This window comes from Tamandua tetradactyla, chromosome X (genome assembly GCF_023851605.1).
Source record: "Tamandua tetradactyla isolate mTamTet1 chromosome X, mTamTet1.pri, whole genome shotgun sequence".
Lineage (NCBI taxonomy): Eukaryota > Metazoa > Chordata > Mammalia > Pilosa > Myrmecophagidae > Tamandua > Tamandua tetradactyla.
Window position 1 is genome coordinate 113,654,290 of NC_135353.1, and position 25,163 is coordinate 113,679,452.

The 25,163-nt window shown below is 40.5% G+C and overlaps 1 protein-coding gene across 15 annotated transcripts in view; it reads left to right on the forward strand.

Moving 5' to 3' along the window:
- Nucleotides 1-25,163, forward strand: part of PFKFB1 (6-phosphofructo-2-kinase/fructose-2,6-biphosphatase 1) — a 128,538-nt gene that overhangs the window by 82,959 nt on the left and 20,416 nt on the right. For 7 of the 15 annotated variants that reach the window (XM_077145045.1, XM_077145046.1, XM_077145044.1 and 4 more), the window contains 8 exons: nucleotides 9,112-9,237; nucleotides 11,960-12,053; nucleotides 12,883-12,949; nucleotides 13,801-13,875; nucleotides 14,370-14,426; nucleotides 16,474-16,595; nucleotides 20,789-20,996; nucleotides 23,727-23,873. In XM_077145045.1, the coding sequence (XP_077001160.1) occupies nucleotides 9,112-9,237; nucleotides 11,960-12,053; nucleotides 12,883-12,949; nucleotides 13,801-13,875; nucleotides 14,370-14,426; nucleotides 16,474-16,595; nucleotides 20,789-20,996; nucleotides 23,727-23,873 (896 nt within the window). Of the gene's footprint in view, nucleotides 1-7,283; nucleotides 7,327-9,111; nucleotides 9,238-11,959; nucleotides 12,054-12,882; nucleotides 12,950-13,800; nucleotides 13,876-14,369; nucleotides 14,427-16,473; nucleotides 16,596-20,788; nucleotides 20,997-23,726; nucleotides 23,874-25,163 lie in introns of all 15 variants that reach the window. The other 8 variants (XM_077145053.1, XM_077145049.1, XM_077145042.1 and 5 more) reach the window with 5 other exon arrangements.

The window sequence follows — 25,163 nt, forward strand, 5'->3', positions numbered from 1 at the left end:
TCATTCCTGGGATAAATGATGCTTTGTTGTGGTGTATTATATTTATTTTTTAATGGCCCAGATATGATTTGCTAATTTATAATTAATTAATTTATTTGATTTTATTTAAAAACACTCAGTATCCAGCAAACATACACTTCATCTTCCCCTCTACCTCACGCCTTGGTAACCTCTAATCTATTTTCTGTCTCTGTAAATCTATTTACAGACATTTCTTATAAGTGAGATTATCATGCAATATTTGTCCTTATGTGTCTTGCTTATTTCACTGGGCATAATATTTTCAAGGTTCTTCCATGTTGCAGCATGTCTCAGAGCTTCATCATTTCTTATGACCAAATAATATTCATCGTTGTGTATGTTCCACATTTTGTTTATCCATTCATTTGTTGATGGACATTAAGTTGTTTCCACCTTTTGGCTCTTATGATAAATAGTGCTCTAAGCATTGGTGTACACATAACTGTTTGAAACCCTATTTCACTTTCATACTTAGAAGTGGAATTTTTGGGTTCTATGATAACTCTATATTTATAACCTTTCCTCTTTCTTGATAATGTCCTTTGATACGCAAAAATGCTTAATTTTGATGTAGTCCTGTTTATCTATATTTTCTTGCTTGTGCATTTGGTGTCCATTATGGAATCCCAGGTCATGAAAATTTGCCCTTATGTTATCTTCCAAGAATTTGCACTTTTAGCTCTTATATATAGGTCATTGATCCATTTTGAGTTAATTTTTGTATGGTGTGAGGTAGGGATCTAATCTCTTTGTTTTACATGTGGCTATCCAGTTTTTCCAACACCATTTGTTAAAGACTATTCTTTCCCCATTGTATGTACTTAGAACCCTTATCAAAAATCAGTTGGCCATAGATGTGTGGGTCTATTATTGGGTTTTCAATTCTGTTCCACTGATCTATATGTCTATCTTCATGCCAATATCACACTGCTTGATAACTGTACCTTTGTAGTACAACATGAAATTGGGACATGTGGGGGGAGGTTGGAAGATTTTAAACTGCAAATTCAATTTCAGCAATAGTTATGTAGGAATGTAGATTATCTTTTTCATTTTGTATGAATTTTGACAGTTTGTGCTTTTTGAGGAATTTGTCCATTTCCTCCAAGTTGTCCAATTTAAATGCTTGCAGGTGTTAATTATATTCCCTTCTTATTTTAATATCTGCTTGTTTTTATCCCCTTTCTTTCCTCACATTGTTTATTTGCATATTCTCGCCTTTTGTCTTTGCCAGTCTCGCTAGAGGTTTAGAGGATTTAGAGTTTTAGATAATTTTTTTAAAAAGCCATCTTTTGGTTTTATTCATTTTCTCTATGGGATTTTGGTTTTCAATTCTATTAATCTCTACTCTTATTTTTATTATTTCTTTCCTTCTTCATTTGAGCTTATTTTGCTCTTTTTCTAATTTATTAAAGTAGGATCTTAGATTATTGATCTGAGAGCTTTCTACATTTCTAATACAGACATTTACTGCTATATATTTTTTCTAAGCACCACTTTAGCTGCACGCCACATATTTTATATTATATATTCATTTTCATTCACTTTAAAATATTTTACAATTTTCACTGAGATTTCCTCTATCACTGATTAACTATTTAGAAGTGTGTTGTTTATTTCCAAACCATTGGAGCCCTTCATGTTATTTTTCTGTCATTGACTTTTAGTTTAATTCCATTATCAGCTTGCAATATACTTTATATGATTTCAATTATTTTAAATTTCTTAATCCTTGTAAAATGAAACAGGATATGGTCTATGTTAGTGTATGTTTTATGAGCACTTGTAAGAAAAGTATATTCTGCTGTTGTTGAGTGAACTATTTTATAAACATCATTTAGATGTAGATGGTTGATGGTATGTTCAGTTCTTCTAAATAATGGCCAATTTTCTGTCTGCTAGGTCTACCTATTACTGAAGTAAGAGAGTTAAAGTCTCCAAGTATAATTGTGGAATTGCCTATTTCTTTTTTCAGTTCTGTTAGTTTTTGATTCATATGTATTTGAGGCTCTGTTATTAAGTGTATATGCATTTAGGATTGCTTGCTTTGTTTTGTTTTGTTTTGGTGCATTGACCGCTGGCCTTTTATTTAATATGTTGAGTCCCTCTTTATCCCTAGTGATTTTCTTTACTCTGAAATCTACTTTGTTTGAAATTAATATAGCAATGCCAATGCCTTCCTTTTGATTAGTGTTTATGTGGTATATATTTTCCATTCTTTTACTTTTAATCTACATATATCCTTATGTTTGAAATGAAATTCTTAAAGACAGCATATAATTGGAATATGGGTTGTATTTTGCCTAAAAATAATTTGACTGTCTTACATTGCTGTATGCTTATCATTTACCTTTAATATAATTGTTTATAATTATATTTGGATTTATGTTTATCATTTTCTTATTTGTTTTCTGTTTGTCCCCTCTTTTATGGTTATTTTTTTCCTTTCCTGCCTTCTTTTGTATTATTTGAATAGTTTTATCAGTTTATGTATTGTGATTTTTATTGTTTGTCTTGTTTTAATATTTTTAGTATTTGCTTAGATTGATAAATATGTACTTAACTTTCCATTGTCTGTATAGAATCAATATTTTCAGATTTTTACTACTTCAATATAAATGTATAAACTGTACTTTATAGACATGTCACTTTATGCTTCTCCCTTCGTGCTATATTTGTCTTATATATTACATCTAAATGCATTGAGATTCCTATTACACAGTATCATGCAAAGTTATGCTTTTTGCTTTCTACCATCCAACATGTTTTAGAGAACTCAAAAAGATCTGAAAAATCTATTATATTTATCCAGATATTTACCAATCTATATTCTTCTTCCTTCACTCCTGATGTTCTAAGTTTCTTCGGATGTCATTTTTATTTGATCTGAAAAACTTCTTTTAGCACTTCTCTTAGTCTAGGTCTGCCAACTACAAATTCTCTTAGCTTTCCTACCCTGAAACATTTTTATTTTACCTTCTTCGTGAAGGATATTTTAGAAGGGTATAGAATTTTGAGTTACAATTCTTTTCTCTCAGTTCCATAAAAAGATTGTATCGGTTCTCTCTGCTTCTAGGATTTCTGTTGAGAAACACTCAGTCATTAGAATCATTGTTTCCTTATAGGTAATTTGTCATTTTTCTCAAGTTGCTTTCAAAATTATTTCCTTTTCTTTTAGTTTGTAGCAATTTGATTATGATATGTCAGGACATGGATTTCTTTGGTTTTATCCTATTTATGATTTGGTCAGCTTCTTCAATCTCTAGGTTTCTGTTAATCAACAAACATGAGCAATTTGGGGCCATTCTTTTCTAAAATACTTTTCCAGGTCTTCTCTCTTTGTTTTCTCCATCGGGAACTACAATGACATCAATATTAGTCTTTTTATATTGATACCCAGATCCCTGAGTCTGTGTTTCTTTAATTCCCCAATATTTTGCTTCTCTGTGTTCAGAGTGGATAACTTCTACTGATCACTCTTCAAGTTTATTGACTCTTTTTTCTTGTCATTTCTGTTCTGCCATTGACACCATTCAGTGAATTGTTTTATTATTTTTGTAGTTTTCAGTTCTAAAATTCCATTTTCTTGTTTATATCTCCTACTTTGTTACATCTTTCTCTTTCAATATTTATTTCAGGACTATTTTTGATAGTTCATTAAAGCATTTTTATAATAGGTAACTTCAGATAATCTGAACTTCTGTGTTGTTTCATCATTCATGTCTGTTGTCTTTTTCTATGTAAATTGAGATTTTCTTAGCTATTCACCTGGTGGCTGATTTTTGTTTGTATCCTGCACATTATGAGCATTGCTATGAGACTTTGAATTTTGTTGGTATTCTATGGAGGAAGTTGATATTTTTGTTTTATATCCATCCTGTGTATGCACTGCCCAGTGATCTCTCTGGGACGTAGGTGGAGGACTATTGATAGTGCAGCTTCCTATGCCTTTAGTATGCCTTTGGTATGCTAATTAGGATCAAACCAAAGCACTCAGATCAGGAATGAGTTCAAGGGTTCAAAACAACTTTGTACAATTGCTTTTGTAAGTTCTTCCTTCTATTTTATCTTCCCAATACTTTCCCATTCCCTGGGCTCCCATTTTTTGTCCTCGTTTCGGAAATCACCAACTCTCCAAAGCATCACTTCCAGAAAAAAATTGCAAGAGGAGAGGGAAAGGAAAACTACTATGAGATTTAGCTGTACCTCTTGGCACCATGGCTCTACCTAGAGGAAGTTCCCATCCTTCAGAGTTTTGATTATTGGAGAATCCCATTATGAGCTGTTCTTTCTGCTAGAGTTTAATTCTCAGTTTCCAGTCACATTGAATTTAGGCCCAAGATACCAGAGTAAAAAAATGTTGAGCTCACAATTCTTTAGATGATGCTTCTAACCCTGGTGTGCTTCCTTGATCCACCTTCCAATATACACTTTTCAGTTTTCAACTATGTTTCCATGCGTTTTATCAAGGTTTTTAGTTGTGTTAGAGGGAGATAAAAGAAGATTCCAGAACTGAAACAACTGTATGTTTTTTGTACTGTATGTTTTTGTAGACAGCACATAGTTGGGTTGCTTTTTATACACTCAGACAATCTCTATCTTTTAGTGTGTTCAAGCATGATCTAGTTTGCTAGCTGCCAGAATGCAAGATACCAGAAACGGAACGGCTTTTAAACGGGGGAATTTGATGAGTTGCTAGTTTACAGTTCTAAGGCTGAGAAAATGTCCCGACTAAAACAGGTCTATAGAAATGTCCCATCAAAGGCATCCAAGGAAAGATACCTTGGTTCAAGAAGGCCAATGAAGTTGAGGGTTTCTCTCTCAAGTGGAAGGGCACATGGCGAACACAGTCAGAGTTTCTCTCTCATCTGGAAAGGTACATGGTGAACACAGTCAGGGTTCCTCTCTCATCTGGAAAGGCACATGATGAACACAGCATCATCTGCTAGCTTTGTCTCCTGGCTTCCTGTTTGATGAAACTCCCCAGGAGGCATTTTCCTTCTTTATCTCCAAAGGTCGCTGGCTGGTTTTCTCTACTTCTCATGGCTATGTTGTTCTCTGCTCTTTCTGAATCTCTCATTCTCCAAAATGTTTCCTCTTTTATAGGACTTCAGAAACTAATCAAGACTCACCCAAATGGGTGGAGGCATGTTGTCACCTAATCCAGTTTAACAACCACTCTTGATTAAATCATGCCTCCGGGAACATGATCTAATTAAAGTTTCAAGCATACAATACTGAATAGGGATTAGAAGAAATGGCTGCCTTTACAAAATGGGATTAGGATCAAAACATGGCTTTTCTAGGCTTCATACATCATTTCAAGCCAGCACAAAGCAATTCATATTTAAAGTAATTTTTGATGTAGTTATATATTAAAATCTGTAATCTTACTGTTTATTCATTGCATTTGTTTTTTCCCCTCATTTTCTGCCTTCTCTTGTTTTATTTGAACATTTTTAATGATCCCACTTCATCTCCATTATTTAATTATCTTTATACAACTTTTCAAAAAAACTTTTTTAGTGGTTGCCCTAAGGGTTTACAATATACATTTTAAAATAATCTAATCCCATCTTCAAATATTACTGTATACTGTATGTGAAGTGCAAGTACCTTAAAACAGAATATTCCCTGTTCTTTCCTCCCATTAGCTTCTCTAATTGTTGTCATTTATTTCATTTTAACATATGCTATAATCACCCAATACATTGTTAATGTTATCACTTTAAACAGTCATATCTTTTAGAACAATAAGGAACAAGAAAAATAAAAGGTTATGTTTTGTCTTCATTTTGTCCTTCCCCAACATTCATTTTAGTTAGCTGTGCTGGTTTGAAGCTATTATGCACCCCAGAAGAGTCATGTTTTAATCCTGATCCAACCTTGTGGGGAAAGCCATTTCTTCTAATCCTGATTCAATACCGTAGGGTGGAAATTTTTATTAGATTGTCTCCATTGAGATGTGGCACACCCAATTGTGGGTGTGACCTTTTGATTAGATGGAGATGTGACTCCACCCATCCCAAGTGGGTCTTGATTAGTTTACCCAAATCCTTTAAAAGAAAAAACATTTTGGAGAGAGCTCAGAGCTGACAGAGAGAGAGCAGATATAGATGCTTGGAGAACAGTTTCTTCAGAGAACAGAGACATGGATGTTTGGAGATGCTTGGAGCCCAGCAGATGTTGCCATGTGCCTTCCCATGGGACGTTAAGCAAGCCAGAACCTTGAGAGAGCCAAGGAAAGCAAGAGATGAAATCCAGCCCCAGAGAAACAAAGTGAGGAAACACCACAGGAACAGAGGCTGAAAGTAATGGTGCCCAGGTGCAAAGGACCAGCAGAAAGGACCAGAAAGGACCAGCTTTCTCAACTGACAGAAGTTTTCCAGGCCCATTGGCCTTTCCTGAATTAAGATATATTTCCCTGGATGCCTTAGTTGGGACATTTTCATAAGCTTAGAACTGAAAACTTGTAACTTATTAAATTCCTTTTATAAAAGCTGTCCATTTCTGGTATTTGCATTCCGGCGGCTTAACACACTAATATATTAGCTAAAGCTGCTGGAATGCAATATACCAGAAATGGGTTAGCTTTTAACAATAGGGATTTATTAGTTTACAAGCTTGCAGTTCTGAGACTGGGAAAATGTCCAAATTAAGGCATCAACAGGCCATCCAGTGATCCTGAACTCCTCTGTCCCATGGCAAGGCACATGGTGGCATCTGCTGGTTCTTCTCTCCTGGGTTTCATTGCTTTCAGCTTCTGGCTGCTCCAACTGTAGCTTACTTTCTGAGCTTCTGTGTCTTTTTCTCTGTCTTCTGTGTGTTTCTTTCTCTTTATCATCCCCTTATAAAGGACTCCATAAGAGGATTAAAATCTGCCTGAGACATGCCTCAACTGAAACAACCTAATCAAAAGGTCCCACCCATAATAGATTTGTACCCACGGGAATGGATTGGTTTTAAGAAAATGATCTTATGAGGTCCATTCAGCTTCAAACTACCACTGTATTTTTCCTTCATTTATGTAGATACAATGTTCTGACTTAGATCATATTCCTTCTGCTTGAAGAATTCCCTTTAACATTTATTGTAAGTCTCATCTGCTGGCAATAATTTCCCAGTTTTTGTTGGTCTGAGAGTCTTTATTTTGTCTTTATCTTTGAAGGATATTTTTGCTGAATTTAGAATTCTAGATTACCATGTTGATTTTTTTCCATTTAGTGCATTAAATCTCTCACTCCACTCTCTTCTTGTTACAGTCTTTCTGACAAGAAGTCTGCCACACTTCTCCTTATTCTGTAGGTAAGGTGCTCCTCCCCTTTCCAAATGCCTTTAAGATTTTATTTTTGTATTTTTTCACAGTTTGAATTTGATATGTCAAATTTTTGTTGTTGTTGTTGTTTGTTGTTTATACTCGTTGGGGTTCTGTGTCTTGGATCTGTGGTTTTGTATCATTCACTAATTTTCGAAAAATGTTGGTCATTATTTCTTCAAATATTTGTTCTGCCTCATTTTCTCTTTCTCCTCTTTTTGTTATTCTGATTTTGCATATTACATCTTTTGGTATTGTCCTACAGTTCCTGGGAATTTTGTTCTGTTTCTTTTTGTTGCCTTTTTTTTCCTCTCTGCATTTCAGTTGGGAAGTTTCTATTGACCTATCTTAAGTTCACTGAAACTTTCCTTAGCTGTGTTGAGTTTACTGACGAGCACATTGAAGACATTCTTCAGATCTGTTATTGTGTATTTTATCCCTTGCATTTCCATTTGTTTCTTTCTTATAGTCTCCATCTCTCTGCTGAAGTTACTAATCTGATCTTGAATGTTATCTTCCTATTCCAGCAGAGCCTTTAACATGTTAATCATAGCTATTTTAAATTCACTTTCTGATAATTTCAGCATCTGTGTCATATTTCAGGCTACTCTTCATGACTGCTTTGATTCTTCAGACTATGTTTTTTTCTTGTCTTTGTTCTCCCTGGAGACTATCTCCTGCAGCTCCTCCAGATGTATTCCACTCTTATTTTTTATTTATTTACTTTTGGCATGGGCAGGCTCTGGGAATCAAATCTGGGTCTCCAGCATGGCAGACGAGAATTCTGCCACTGAGCCACCATTGCCCACCCTCGACTCTTATTTTTGTTTAATGCTTTTTTAACCGTTAGTGGGGAATAGGAGATTAGGAGCATTCTATGATGAACAGATTAAGCCTGTCTTCGACAGCCAAGTTTATCCTGAAGTCATAAGTGTTCCTCCCCCTCCTCCAGGTGTGATGCTAGGCTTATAATGGATTCTTGCCCCTTTTGGGGGGTTAGAACATTTTTCTCTGTTTTCCAATGCCAGCTGCAGTGAGTTTCTTCCAGCGCCCTCAGTCTCTGTTGCCCTTCCTTCTGCAAATTTAAATTTTTTTTTCCTTATGAGTGATAAAGTAGATTGGTCTGGGCAGAATTTTGGTGGTCTTGGCCATTGCCCTCCTCCAGCTGCAACGAGTTTCTAACCAGTGCTGTCAGGCTACAGTTTTGTTGCCATTCTAATTGAAAATTAAGGATTTTGTTCCATGTGAGGAGATAAGGGAAATGGTCTGGGCAGAATTTCATCAATGGCTGCTGTTCTCCTCCCCAAGCTACAATCACAGAAGACCTTTCTCAGGATCCTCCCTAGTCTTCCCTCTTAAGACCTGATGAGATTCCTGGAAGAAAAGTCTGCAAGATGGTGTGAAATCACATATATCTGTAGCCCTCAGAGGCTTCACACTCTCACACTAGCTCACAGCCAGCCTTTAGCAATTGAATAATTTTTTTTGCTAAATCTTATAGGTTTATATGGCATTTGGTGATTTCTTTGTCAGGTAAACAAATGTTTAGCCCATGTTTCTTCTTGCAAACATCTGTCTCTATAGATTTTGGGTTAACTGTTGTCCTGCAAACTCAGTTTTCTGTTGATATCAATAATATGTTTGCAATTTTTCCAGATTTTTTTTCTTGTTGCAAGGGTGGGAGAGATGCTCTTTTCAACTCTACATTTCTGAGCTGTTGTACAGAATGTTGTATGAACCCGAGGACAATATTTGAGGCTCTGTTTGTCTTTCAGCATCTATCCCCCAGTTTACCAATTCCCCCACAATGGTCATCATGGTGGGTTTACCTGCTCGAGGCAAGACCTATATCTCCACGAAGCTCACACGGTATCTCAACTGGATAGGAACAGCAACAAAAGGTATGTCTTTGGAACCCTCTGCTCTACAACTCCCCATGGTCCCGTACATCGCCTTACAAGCTGAAAACACAATGAGGTAGCAGGACTCAGAAAATCCAAACCCCTTTAGCACCAGAATTCCTCATCATCATTATGACCAGAACTAGGACTATTACTACTACTACCAGTACACTCGTAAATTTTACAATTTCTCGAGCATATATTCTGTGCCCAACCCCATGCCAGGTGCTTGGCAAAAAATGAATAAGATCAGGTGTCTGCTTTCAAGGAGCTCCATTATCTCCAAACAACTGTATATAACTATTTGTATTACTATAACAATACTATTATTTCTATTACCATTGCCATTTCATCACCTTCATAGTTGAGGAAATTAAATACAAAGGAGGCGAAATGCTTTGCCTAAAGGAACATGTCCAGTAAGTGATAGAAACAGAATATGAACCCAGGTTTGTTTCATTCCAAAGCCTGACAGTCACAGTACTGGGTCTAGTGCTTGGCTTTACTGATGGGAAGAGAAAAGAATCCTACATTGGTGCTGCGCTCTCCTTTTCTCTGTTCTCTTCCTCTCCTTTTTCTTTCTCCAATCCCAACAATGCATCTGTATGCCTCTCATTGTCCCTCTCTTTCTCTCCAAGTCTTCTCTTTTTCTCCCATGTCTTCTTTCCCTTCATCTATTTTCACTTTCTCTAATTCACTTGTGAAGAATTCCTGAAGACCTAATCTGGACACTAAGGATGCAAAATTGAATGAGACCTACACCCCAATTTTGAAGAGTTCTAGATCTGCATAAGATTAACTCATATGATCTGTATAGGAATACTTCATGTCACCTTGGAATCCTAGAATAGTATATTGAGGGTACTCACAAGAAGGAATGACCAACCAAAAGGCAGTGGAAGTTTCCTGAGCTGGGTCTTGTAGGAGGAGTAGGGGATTGGCTGGAAGAGGAAAGAAGAAACAGCCCACATGGATGACTGTAAGTTCTGAGGAGTCTCTGCTGAAAATGGAGGTACATAGGACATTGGGAAATGGTTCTCTTCCATGATGCCCCTGCTTCCTGTCTGTTCCACCATAGTCCATTCTCACAGAGGCCTTCAAGGTCATATTTGGAAGCACAAAGCTGGCCATGCCTACAGTTTCTGAGAGACCCATTGGCCTGCAGATTTAAATCCAAGCTCATTAACCTGTCATTTAGGCCGTGCCAGCCTCTCAGACATCAGCCACAGTCCTGATCACCCTTCTAACATGTTCTTCCTTCTGCCAATGCCATACCTCAGCTCAAGCTATTCCTCTATCTGGAGCCTTTGTTCCTCAGTGCACTCCTCATGCCTACCTGCAAAGGGCCTGCTTATCCTTAGAGGCATGATTCAAAATACTCTTTTCTCCAAGAATCCTCCTCACATCATCCCAAGTGAAATTAGTCTCTCTTTCCCCATCTTTTGCATGGTTTCATGATGGCTTTGCCAAAGCACTTAACAAACTGGATGGGAGCTCTCTTTTACTTGTTTGCTCTCTATTCCATCTGTTGGACTGACTGTAAGCTCCTTGAGTCCTCAACCATGAGGATCTGGTTTATCTCTGAGACCCCAGAATTTATGACCTGCTTCACAGTGTAGGCATTGGAAAGTATTTGTTGAATGAATGAATGAATGAGTGAAATATTTTATTACCTCATTTGCCTTTATTACTTTATTCCCCTTTCTCCTATTTGCCTTCTATCTTCTCTGGTGTTTTACCCCTACAGATGGAAATCTATGGTCTAGAAAGTGCAGTAAATTTAGACTCTCCCTCATGATACAGATAAATGAAAGAACATTGGACTAAGAGTCAGGAGGCCAGTTTAGTTCAGCCACCAGCAGACTCACCGTTTGATCCTTGGCTATTTGTTTTACTTCCTGGATCTCAGTTTCCTTATCTTCCCAATGGAGTGGAACACTAAAACTATTGTAGTTTATCTAAAGTGAAGGAGTGGAAAGACAACTGTTTTAATTTCTTGACTGCTGAAATAAAAGACCATGGGTAATGGGTTGGGTTAAACAACAGAAATTTATTGGCTCATGATTTTGAGGCTAGTAGAAATCCAAAAGCAAGGCATCATAAAGATATTAATTTCTCTCAGAAGAGAGATCCTCAGCCCCTGGCTTTTCTGTTACGTGGCAGTGCACATGGTGGCTTCTCCCGGCTTCTCTGGATTCCACTGACTTCTGGCTTCTTCCTGTGGCTTTTTTGCTCTGTGTCTGAATTTCATTCTGCTTATAAAGGACTCCAGTAATAGGATTAAGACCCATCCTAATTCAGTTGGGCCACACCTTAACTAAAGTAAACTCTTCAAAATGTACTATTTTCAATGGGTTCACACCCACAAGAGTGTATTAAGATTATGAACATGTTTTTCAGGGGTACATAGCTCCAAGCTACCGCAACCATGAAATTTGGAGCCAAGCAGACTTGGGTTTGAGTCACAACTCTCCATTCATTAACCATGAAAGTTACTTCCTATCTCTGAACTTCAATTTCCCCATTTGTAAAAGTGCATTTGACCCCTACTTTGCAGGGTTGTTATAAGGAGGAAAAGAGTGGGTAGCCATAATTTGAAGCTTTATAAGCACATTATATAGTTACAAATTGTACCTGCTACTACCATCAAGGTCCCTCCCAGCAAAGATATTTCAACCACTGGTATCCTCCCGACCTCTTCAACGGGGCTCCCTGCTTTCAGTGTTTAATTTAGGCCAGTATCGAAGAGAGGCAGTGAGCTACAAGAACTACGAATTCTTCCTCCCAGACAACATGGAGGCCCTACTTATCAGGAAGTAAGTATATAAGTATATGACCTTTTCGGGGCCTGTGCTGGCCCCTGGATGAAAAAAAAAGCTTTTATCCCAATATTGGGAGAATGGGACAGAGCAACTGGGTCAGGGAGGAGGCCCTCTAGATTCTCAGAGGGTGGTTGGGACAGCAATTCAACTATTCTGCCCAAAGTCTGTTTCTGACCATACCTATCCCCTGCTCAAGAACCTTTAACAGTGTCCTACTTCCTACAAGAAAAAGTGAAAACTTCTTAGTCTAGCTTTTGAAACATTAGTCTTGGTAACTTGGCCTACTCCAGTCTCTCCAGTTTTATCCAACCTCAAGATCTTTCTATGAGCAGAAGACTCTACTTCTAGAGTAGAACCTGTGTGTCATTTATTGATCCATGCTCTCACCATAGGACCTAGCAAAAATTAATCATCAAAGATGTTTTGCTGAATATGCAGATATATTGCCACTGTCATGCTAATGCTTGCATTGTATCTCGTACCAAGCATGCCTCGTACACTTCCAGGTTCTACATAGGTTCATAAACCAGTTTAGCCTGAGTTCCACTCACCCAAGCTTTGGAGCCCTTACTATTATGATTTCTATCATTAATCAACTTTTTCTGAGTATATTGCTTTCTTTCTGCCCCTAAGCTGTGCACACTGAGCCCCATTCTACTGTAATCCTGTGCTTTGCATAGTGCCTAAAACATAGGACACCCTATGCAGATGTTTGATAAATGAAAGGGTTAATGTAGGACATATGAGAGATGTAGAATATAGTACAGAAAGAGGAGGAGCTCATCCTGGGGGGAATCTCTGTTTCTTTCTTGGTCTTTTTCAGGCAGTGCGCCCTTGCAGCCCTTAAAGATGTCCATGACTATCTCAGCCATGAGGAAGGCCATGTTGCGGTAAAGAAATTTGTATTTTTTCCTTGAGTTTCTGCTTGAATGAAGAACAGCTAATATGTACTGAACATTTACTATGTGCATTATTCTAAGAGCTTTGTATATATATATATATATACATATATTTATATGTATATATGTTTATATATATATAATATATATATATTTGTATATATTAATAATTTTATAGTCCAGAAAAATGAGGCACAGAGATATTTAATAATTTCCCAAAATGGTGCAGAGTTGGAACCCAGGCTGTGTAGCTTCATAACCCACACTTTTAACTACTGTGCCCTACCTCTCCACAAGCTATTCAGCAGGACCATACTATAATTGAATGTCAGTTATAGGACAAACATTTTTGAGTTCTAGAGACTTGCTTAAACATCTAGTCAGTTTAATCTCATCTACCCTTGTGATAGGATTTGCAAATTCTAAAGGATAAAGCAATCCTTAAATTATCCCTTCTGTGTTGCTGAGGGTAGGGGGTTGTGTTTCCTCTTCTTGAAGACCTCCAATATGATATGGAGGGAAGAAGTCTGAGCTAGGAGTTGGGTGAACCAGTTCTAGCTATATTCTGTCAACAATTCTCAGTGATCTTGGTTCACTCTAGGTATAAGTTTCTTCACATATAAAATAACTTTAATGAAAACACAGACTTGTCCTCTTGCATTGTTTCACCCACAAAATCTGGTGCATTTCTGAGCAGCTAGTAAGGGCTCAATGGTGCTTTTGAAATTGACATAGGCCCATTCCAAATCCTTCTTGATCCTGTTCAAACAATGGACAAAGAGTAGAGGCTCTATTAATGCCAGACCCCAAGTAAGCCAAACTCATCACCTACCTGCCCCTAGGTTTTTGATGCCACTAACACTACCAGAGAACGACGGTCACTGATTCTGCAGTTTGCTAAAGAACATGGTTACAAGGTACAGTGATACTCCCACTCTTATCTAGAACTTACTTATCCAGCACAAATCCTGAAGAAAGGCAAACCAGGGGACTCAGAGCAACCAAATCAGCTTCCATTGTTTCAAACACTTTAATTTGGTTCTCTGGCTTTCCATGTCACAGTTAGACACAGCAAATCAGAACAGAAAAAGGGAGGTGTCACAATAGGCAATGGAAGATGATAGCTGACAACCTGTCATGATGGGCGATGGGGGTGAAAAAGAAGAGAGAACAGAAAGCATGTATAAGAAGTAAAAACCAGTAAAAGCACAAAACAACAATCTAGAGACATTCAATTGAGAGCCAATTTGCCTCTAAAACTCAGAGGCGTGAAGGCTCCACTATATGAGAACATTATGTTTTCAGAGAAGCCCCTGGGGATGATTCAAAGAGAGTGAGAAAGGGTTGAGCTATGTTTGACTCTTATCAAACGCAATTCCAGGCTGGAAATCTCTCTTCTGTTTCTTTATAGATCTTTTTCATTGAGTCCATCTGTAATGACCCTGACATCATTGCAGAAAACATCAGGGTAAGGAGCACCAGTTGCCCTTTTTCCTTACTCTGCCTTGGGCTTGAATAATGCTTAAAAAGACTTCTCTGAGAGTAAAGATAGTACTCCAAGATCTCCCTAAGCTTCTCCTTCCACTTCCTATATGAAGCATTCCCTAATTATCCTGGTCCACAATGATCCTATGAAATTAAATGAAGCTAAACGATTTAGAGCCCCTAATATGCACCAAGCACCAAGCTTGACGCTCATGTATTTTTCACAATGAACCTACCTGCTAAGGATCATTTCAGAGTTGGAGAGATGAAAGTGAGGCTTCAAGAGGATACGTGAATTGCCAAAGGTTCATACTGCTGGAAAGAGGTAGAGCTGGGACTAATTTTCAGGCTTGGCTGTCTGCCTCAAAATTCTGTGCTCTTTATTCTGCCCTACAATGTCTATCAAAGCTGTCACTGCCCTTAGATTCTAGGCATGTGTCTAGTACCAGATCACTTTACCACGTTTATTATTTAACTATTTCATCAAATTACTGGAGCTCAGGGACAGAAGAAACTTGAATCCTCCTTCAGTCCTCCCTCAAATACTTGAACTCTCAACTAACTGCTTGTCTAAATTTTCTTTGTATGCCTTCAGTGACAAAGAGGCTCATTGCCTTCAAATTCAGCCCAAACCATTAAGCTGCAATCTTTCTCCCTGTAATTTCTGCCCATTGATCATATTTTTACCTTTTAGGGAACAGAAAATGTCCAATCTCTCTCTTCCCTCTTCATCCACTCATCCCGCCATCCATTCATTGATTCAACAGAAATTGATTATAAACCTAGGTGGGGCTAAGAACCATTCTGGGCATTAGAAATAAAGAAATGGATAGAGGAGAGGTCTGCCCTTGAACTCTCAGTCTAGTGAGGGAGACTGACAAGTATATAAACAGAATTCTGTGAGATCAGTGCTGAGGAAACAAAGTAGTCTGTGGGAGCATAGTTGGTGACCTTGAATGCGGGGCAGGGATAGATCAAGGAAGACTGTCCATGGAGGTTATAGTTGAATTGCATCTTGAAGGATGCATAGCAGTTTGGCAGGCAAAGAATGGTACATGAGAGAATAGCATGCATCAAGTATGACATCTCCAGGGAACTATAAATAGCTTAGATTGGCTTAAGCAAAACATGTAGAGGAATAGGAGATCAGTGGGAGATAAGGATGAAGAAATCATTGACGTCCAATTATGACAATCCATGAGCCACATACCAAAAGAGTTCACATTTTTTTCCTAAAAGACATCGGGAAATGGTGAAAATTTTTAAGCAAGTAAATGCCATAGTCAGGTATGCCTGATAGAAATATCCTTCAGTCTGCCAGAATGGGGAATACATTAGAAGTTACAAAACTGTAGACAGAGGAATCAGTCAAAAGCTATAGTGAGCATCCAGGAAACAGAGAATGGAAGCCAATAAGAGAGATATTTAGAAGGCACAGCAGAGAGGATTTAGTGACTGCTGAGAGGTTGGGGATTATAGAATGAAGACATCTAATATGACTCCCAGATTCATTTTATGCTTAGGGGACTGAGGGTGGATGATAGTGCCATTCACTGAAATGGGCAATGTGAGAGACAAGGTGATTGTAGAGGATTAAGCGATCCCAGCACTTCAGAGATCTAAAGACAAAGGGTCACATTCTCCCAGTAAATACTTGATATATGTAAGCCATTATGACTCTAGGACAAGATCTCTAGTTCCTATTCCTTCAACCAGTTTTCACCTCACAATTTCCAGTCCTCTTACAAATGTTCTTCTTAAATATTGTGTGCTCTGGAATTGAATATAATGTAACAGGCCTACTTTGATCACACAGAGATAGGAATAAAGAGCTACCCAGTCCTAGCTGCTTTTCAATTGACTGATTTTGTAAATTTGGGCAAGACCCTTTCGCCACATTTCAGTTTCCTTACTTTTATAATAAGGGTTGTTGTACTTGATAGTCTCTAAGGGCCCTTCCTAAGGGCACTGTCAGAGTCTCTGTCTCCTACTGTCTTCCTGGGCCCCTCTGTCCTTCTCCCTGCTCCCAGCAAGTGAAACTTGGCAGCCCTGATTACATGGACTGTGACCGGGAAAAGGTTCTGGAAGACTTTCTTAAGAGGATTGAGTGCTATGAGGTCAATTACCAGCCCTTGGATGAGGAACTGGACAGGTAAGAGCCCAGCATCACAAAATCCAGGTCTGGGGTTTTGATGTCCGGTAGGACCTGGGGAAGTGTCCTCTCTCTCTCTCTGGGCCTCAACTTTTATGTCTATCGTATCAGGGAGCTGAACTTGATGAACTGTTTTTAAGGGTCCTTCCAGCGCTACTTATTCATGAGGCAGTGAGATAAGTGACATAGTGCTTTTCTGAGAATATGGATAAATAAGGGCCCTGATCACTGGAAACAAATGCCTTCCTCCTACGGTAATTGCTGTTATCATTGCAAAAGCAGTCTTCATGTAGCGTGAAAACCAGGAACGAGGCCGCAGGCCTCGAGGTTCCGCGAAGTTAGAACAGGCTGAGACTAAGGATCCGTAGTTTCGGGAAGCAGGTTTTATTAGCTCGTCCGCACAAGGTCCCAGCTGAGTCACCTCAAAAGTCTGAGCCCCAAGCAAAAGGCAACCTTAGCTTTTATAGACTTTTTGACATGATAAAGACAAGGTACACAATTGGCTGATTTAAGTTGAGAATGGCCCAGAGCTGAACCATTGAGGGGCCCCCACCCCAGGAATGTCTTCTTTTGCCTATGTGTATTTTTACCAGTTCCTGAAGGCTAGGGGAGGGGGTTTCTATCCCAGGAAATGAACCTTATCTCACTTGCCTGCAAGGAGAGGGGGTTTGGGGATTTTCCACAGAGAGCACAGCTAAACCAGAAAGAGGGCAAGGCCTGCCTGCTACATTCACACATGACTGACATTTCAGTTTCCAAACATATTCACCTTTTTTGTTTAATTGAATCCCCACATCAGCCCTGTAAAGGAGGCTGAAATAGATCTTACAATCACAAGTTTTCCAGAAAAGAAAACTGAGTGTCAGAGAGCAGAAACCACTTACCCAAACTCCCACCATAGGTCAGAAGTAGATCTAGGTTTCTAAACATATTCTGTCTCTTAGTCATGTCTATTCTCACAACATTCATGTATCTCTTCAATCAACAAGTATTTAGCTCTTTGGACCACGGTGTATGTGGAAGATGTAAGTAGGGGCAAAAGAGGTAGTCTTTATCTAGCTTCCATAGTGGCTATTGATATGAGAAGCCCCATGAAAAGCATGAAATTTTCAGCCATAAGACCAGCTAAAGATTGGAAAGGTGTTAGCTGACAGTATAGGACAGATGTGACTTTTAGACATAGGGTGTTTCCAAAACCCTCCTCTCTTTCAAAATGCAAAATACATTGTGTTTTAGTGCATGGGTAGTTTAGTGGTAGAATTCTCACCTGCCATGCAGGAAACTGGGTTCGATTCCTGGCCCATGCACCACCACCCCAAAATGCATTGTGACAAGAAGGGACCCTGGTCACCTACACCCTTTGGAACCCAAATGAGAAGTGTAGAAAGGCCTCAGTGGTCATTGTCTCTCTAAGGAGTTTTAAAAGCGTCCTTACAACCTTGCCCAACCAAAAACCTGAGAGACAAGCATTGTTTTTGCCCCACTGTTGAGATGGGAAAACTGAAACCAAGATCAAGGCAAAGGCTTACCTGAGACTACACAATGAGTCAATGACAGAACATATACTCAAACCTAGATCTCCAAACTTTCAGTCTGAGTGGCCCCCTCCTACATCCCTATATCATAAAAAGTGCCACATGAGGCTTGGACTTTCAGTACAAGGGGCTAGATCTTTTACGTACAATTGTGCAAGTTGTTCACTATGCAAGGGCACTCTGAATAAGGATAGCCTTGCTTCCTCACCAAGACGTATACTGGAGTAAAGCTGTGTATACTCTGAGGAAGGAGCACCTTTTTCAAATTTACATAACAACCCCATATGGGTTAACAGCAGCCCTCTTGAAAGAAGCTTGAAAGAAGGGGGTTAAAGTGAAAGAATGGCATTGAGAGAGACCCCAGCCATTCTGGGCCTACATTCCTAACAGGATATCAGTTAGTGTTTGATAAATCAGTTTGGGCCCGAAGAATACAGATCTGTGGGTCAGCTTTATTGAATCATTTATCCATCAACAGATGTTACACTCCATGCATCAGGGTTCAGCCCTTGAGCTCTGCTGCAGGAACCCAAAGAGAAAAAAATCTGTCCCTGCTCTGACAGAATGTCCAGCTGGTTGGGGAAGATAACGAGTACATAGTTGTTCAGAATTGTGGGGTCAATAAACCAAGAAGGCTGTAGGAGCAAAGAGTTAACAACCCAGACCATCTTGGAGAAGGAAGTTCTAGAAGAGGTAGATTACTCAATAAGTGGACACAATATGTGCAAGATAAAAGGGACCAAAAAAAGAAGGAATGAAAAATATCTTAAAGCTTTTGATATATAGTATTTTAAAAACAGCATCAGAGTAGTCAAGGTGGGAAAATAAAACCAGAACTTCGTCGGAACTCTTTATACTTATTATATAGTTTATAATTTTTTAATTACACATGATGGTGAGGTGGGCAATAGCTACAACATTTTTGATGTGGAGAGCCTCTGAATGACTTCCTCTGATCCTGGCCTCAAAAAAGACTTCCAAAAGGAGGTGGATATGCTAGCTCTTGAGGAATGCATGCATAGGAACTCAACTTTGGAAATCAGGTTAGGAACAGCTGTTCAAGCAAAGGGAACAGACTGAAAAATCCTATTTAAGTCTGAGTAAGAGGAGAGGAGTACAGAGAGAATGCCAGGGGTAATAGCAAAGGCATGAAGGATAAAATGAGATAGATAAGTTATAGGTATGGGCATGAGATGGTGAGGTAAGTAAGGTCAGTGCATGAAAGCACCAAGAATGTCAGGTTAATCTGAGGAATTTGGAAGTTCTTCAAGTTCTACCCAAGACCTAGTGTCAGGAACAGACAGTAACTAAGCAACAAGGCCAAATCAGATATTTCTACCTCTTGTTTCTGAGGATCCTAGGAGAGATGGTGAAGAGGGGAGTATTCTGTAGTTTAAATCCCAAGTCTACTTCTCCATGACTAGGTGACCTTGAGAAAATCACTTTCCCTGTGACTCACTTTCCTCACCTATAAAACAAAGATGATCATCTCTGCTCCCTAGGATGGTGTTCTCGTTTGCTAGCTGCTGGAATGCAACACACCAGAGACGGATTGACTTTCAATAAAAGGGGATTTATTTAGTTAATGTATGATTCTTCAGGGGAAAGGCAGCTACCTTTCGACTGAGGTTCTTTCTTACATGGGAAGGTACAAGGCGATCTCTGCTGGCCTTCTCTCCAGGCCTCTGCATTCCAACAACTTTCCCCGAGGTAATTCCTTTCTGCATCTCCAAAGGCCTGGGCTGAGCTGCAAGTGCTGAGATGAGGTATGCTGAGCTGCTTGGTCTGTGCTACGTTGAGCTCTCTCATTTAAGCACCAGCCAGTTAAATCAAACATCATTCATTACAGCAGGCACGCCTCTTAGCTGACTGCAGATGTAATGAGCAACAGGTGAGGTTCATGTACCATTGGCTCATGTCCACAGCAGTACAACTAGGCACCTTGACCTACCAAGTTGACACCTGAATCTAACTACCACAGATGGTTATCAGGATTCATGCACTTTAAATTTCCCATGCCCTGCAAGATGCACAGAAATTGTTCAGCAAATGCATGCACCCACTGGGAACCCATTGGACATGGTTGAAAGGACTGTGCCTGATGAGTGTGGTGCAGATCTAAAGGACTTCTCTTGGAAGACCAAGGGAGAAGCTTTCTGAAACCAAACCCAATAGTCACTGCCTTATCTCCCTCAAGTTATTACAGCTATTTCCATTAACCTGGTTTTGTTGTTCCGCACCCAAGGTTACTGGTGTCACCTCATTGCCCCAGCCCTCCTCACCCCTTCCCAGGGACTTCCCTCAACTCCTTTCCGTCCAGTTTTATTATCACTCTGTGATTACTCATTAGTTCATGACAGAGCACAGAAATGAGGGGCAAAGAAGGGGCTTGGAGCAGGGACCAAAAGCTCCTTAACTTGTGGCTATTTTGTGTACTTGATGTTGTGAACCGCCTCTGTATCCCATGCCCCAGTACTTGGAACACTAGGGCAAGTACACCGAATAAGACAAGATATGGCATTTTGGAGGAAAAATAGGTGAGAACTGGGCTGTGGAGGAGACTTGAAAACAAGGTGTGTGGTCGGGATTTCTCTTGGGAATAGCCCCACCACCATCAGTCCCCTGAGCTGCCCTTGCTCCTGCTTGGATCTGGCTTAGCCACCTGTCCTACATCAAGATCTTTGACGTGGGCACACGCTACCTGGTGAACCGAGTGCAGGATCACATCCAGAGCCGCATGGTCTACTACCTCATGAACATCCACGTCACACCCCGTTCCATCTACCTGTGCCGGCATGGTGAGAGTGAACTCAACCTCAGAGGCCGCATTGGGGGTGACTCCGGCCTCTCAGCTCGAGGCAAGCAGGTAGGCAGAGCCCAGTGCACACATTGGGGGTTGGCTGGACCAGCCCAGGTTAGGTGGGTATGGATGGGGTAGGGACTGTCTGGGCCCTGAGGAGGGGGTACCCAGTGATGAAGTAGAAGCAGATTCTGGTCACTCTGGCTCTTCCATCCTCTCAGTTTCTCAGTCTTTTAATGACTCCCATGTGCCAACTGCATCTACTACCTTGGTCCTGGCACTCAATGCCTGCCCAAATCTGGTTGCCTCTCAGGCCCCATTACAATGGACCAGCCTCTGCCCCTGCCTAACTGATCCCCTCATTTTTCTCACAACTCTATGCCTTTGCTTGTGTAGTTTCCCCACCTAGGCTTCCCTATTCTGTCCCCTCTGTCAGTTAGTGACCATCAGCAGCATACACAGCTATCCTGAAATGTCCCCCACTTGAATCCATTGTCTCCTCCCTGACTCAAGGCTGATGCTGCATTCTCCACCACCACTACCCCATGCACAGGTCATCACACTGTCAGCACTTGTCCCCACCAGCTACTGCTTCCCTCCTGTCCTCCCTAATCCTCACCTCTTCCAAGGCACAAAGCCTGGCCCAGGAAGCTGTCTCTTAATGCTTCTCCCCTCACAGTCTGGTTACTTTGCCCTGAGCTCCATTTCTCCTACTTCTGGCTCATCTCTGCTGTTCTCATGGCATGGGTCTCTTCTCCCAACAGAGCAGAATGACCTGTACATTATGGATACTGGCTAAATAAAGGGATAATTTCCCCAGCATTTGCTTATAGCCTGGGCATGTCATCACAGATATTGTTCTTGCTGGGAGGATCAACTGGGATTGAGACAAGTGGAAAATGAACTTCAGGAAGGAAGGAGGTCCCTCATATATTGAACATCTATCATGCACAGCAACAGTGTCATCTGCTTCCACATGTGTGACCTCATTTAATCTTCACAACAGCTCTATGGGGTGGGCATTTCCATCATTGGTTTATGAATAACAAACTTGAGTCCCAGAGATGAGTGGTGAGTTGTCCCAGGCCACTAAGCCAGTAAGAGACAGAGCAAGGACTGAAAATCAGGCATTTCCGGCTGCTCATTCACATCCCTTCTGTAGAGGTGGAAGGTACCCAGGGCAGGGCCCTGGACCAAAGGCTCTAGTAGTTGTGGCTCCCTTTCTGCTACCTTCAGAATTGAAGTCACTCATGTTCTACTTGGGTCTGACCTGGTGAATCGAATGTAGGATCACACTCAAGTCTGATTCCACCTCTCTTGCTTCTCAGAGAGAAGTCAGGGGTCTCTTGGTTTCTACCTGGCCCCCTGATGGAGCCAGCCACAGACTCCTGTCTGCACTGTTTAGGGATGCATTTGGATACATGTCAGCCTGCAGACAGCATGCCTCCTTCATACACAAGCATGCACACTATCTCTTTCATGGGTGATCCATGGTTTACAAAACACTTTCCTATTGAATCTAAACTATAATTTCAGTAGCTATCACTCATGTAGTACCTACTGTGTGCCAGGGAGTGCTCTGGGTGCTCCTCTTCCACTATACAAGTTTACCTTCACAGAGAACAAGCTGGATTAGCTAATGCTATTTGCATCTTACAGGCAGCAGGTATGAGACCAGAGAGGGGCAGAGACTTGTCTCAAGGCACGTGGGGATGGTACAATAGAGCTGAGAGAATTTAACCCACATCTCCTACCCCCATTTAAAGGCTCCTTCTACTGGAGCACAATGACTGCTGATTCGTAATATATAATTAAAACATATACATAAAATGCCTGTCTGTGTGTGTCTGTATGCATTTGTGCTGATGTTCCTAACACACACCATCTGTGATTAACAACATACCTATACACAGAAGAACAAATCACTTGCTCATCTGGGCTCCTAGAGCCCTTTATCATTCTCACTATTGTAGACCACCTCACTTTGCCATCATTATTTCCTTCACTTGGACTGGATGTGACTTAAGAACAGGAACATCCCAGCATCCATCACAGAACACACAAACTGAAATGCATACTTAAATGTCCTGGTACCAGGACTCCTGCTCAAGCAATAAAAAATTCACAGAGTCAAAGGGACATGCTTCCCCAAATCCTATACTCTCCCTTCTAGACCACATTGTGGTGCCATAATCCTGGATTCCCTATCCATATGGCCCAGAGTCTGCTTCCAGTGCTCGCATGGGCCTATTCTATCCTGTCTCCTGGTGGTAGGATATGTCACAGGAGTGTGCCTAGGCTCAGGGATGGCTAATAGACTGCTTATAGAGCATGGGGATGTATGTAGGTGGGGTGGGGATGGATTTTGGATATGACTGAATTATCCACACATAGGTACTCAAGATACCTGGAAATATAGAATGGGACCAGGAATGGAAAGGGAAGGGAAGTGGACTGTGTATTCTTGTCTCAGGCTCCACAATTGTTAAAGGTGAGCCTCTTTGAATGAATGAATAACCAATTGGGAGTTCAGTGAGCAAGCATCAATGGACAGACATATAAACACATGCTTACACATATACATACATAAACACACATCTTTTCTATTTTCTTGACCCTTAGTCACATGGGAAAGAGTATAACTTTTATAAATTGGGAACTCAAACTCTGCCTTGTTCATCACCACTCCACCATTTGTGGCAGATCTGAACTTGTTCTCATGACTATGTTGTCCTCTCTTACCTCTCTCTTTCTCTTTTCACTCCCTCTCCTCCTCTGAATCCCCCTGCACCTCAGTATGCCTATGCTTTGGCCAATTTTGTTCGGTCCCAGGCTATCAGTTCACTGAAGGTATGGACCAGCCACATGAAGAGGACAATTCAGACAGCTGAAGCCCTGGATGTCCCCTATGAGCAGTGGAAGGCCCTGAATGAGATTGATGCGGTGAGATGGAGGGTATTGGATTCCCAGGGGTGGGGTGGGGAGTTGACACTTGGGTCATCCCCTGGGTTGCTTCTGCTAGTAATTAAGCAGAAAGTCCTCACAGTCAACTATGTGCCAGGCACTATCTTGGGGATCCAGTGAAGGCAAGAACAAACAAGGTCCCTGCCATCAGGGAGCCCAAAGGTGGATAGTAAACAGGATGTTGTATCTCTGTGACAAAGGCTTGTGGGAGGGAGGAAGTACAGGAAATGTAGAGGTCCAGAAAGTGAGAGTGCTCTCTACAAGACTTGGTGGTGGGAGATTTACAAGGAAAGCTTCCTAGAAGAAGATGAAGGTGAGAAATAGCAAAATTGTGGAGGCAGGAAAATAAATTTTAGTTCTAGGGACAAAGAACAGCTCATGTGAAATTCCAGACGTGAGAGAGAGTATGGCATGTTCATGAAATGGAAGGAAAGTCTAGCAGAGAGGTAGGGACAGGGATAGTGATATCTTTAGAGACAGGAAATGAAACTAAAGTTGAGAGGTTTGGATGCTGTCTCAATAGCAATGAGAAGCTGTTGACATGATCTGAATTAAGAAGCAGTGGTCTCAATGTGATTTACATTTTAAGAAGTCCACTCTTGGCCACTGTGGAAAGTAGGAGAGAATAAGGCCAGGATAAGCGTGTATACCAGTAAGGAGAGGGATGTATTAGTCCAGGCAAGAGGTCAGGGCATGTGAACCAGAATAGTGGCACTGAAGATGGAATGAAGAAGACTTGGGGAATATTTCAAAAGTCTTAAGTGATAAGTGAAGCTATGGGCACACAGAAGTCAGGGCAGAGCACCTAGCCCAGCCAGGATCTGCCTGGCAGAACTGATGCCTAGTTGAGGCTTGGAAGTTAAGTAGCAGTGATCCAGGTTGAGGAATCAGGAATGGTACTCCAGTGAGAAAGCAACAAAAGTAAAAAAAAAAAAAAAAGTAGTGTATGGGTGTGTGAGTGTAACTGCTAATGTTACACTGTGGGGATGGAGAGGGGAAGACAACGGAAAAGGTTTGAGAGAAATTTAGGTGATAGAATCTAAGGAATTGCTGTGGCAGCTAAAAAGGGTTTATAGTGCAAAGCTATATGTAGGCTGGGGTGGGAATTCAGTTCCTCACCCCTGAGGAAAATCTGGTAGATAGGCTCAGGAGACAAGAGTCAGAGGTTGCTGCCCCCTACAGAAAAGTCTAATTGGCATCTACATACCCAAAAGGAAACCTGATAAACCCAACATCACTTTCCACCACCAGCAGCAGACACCTCACCTC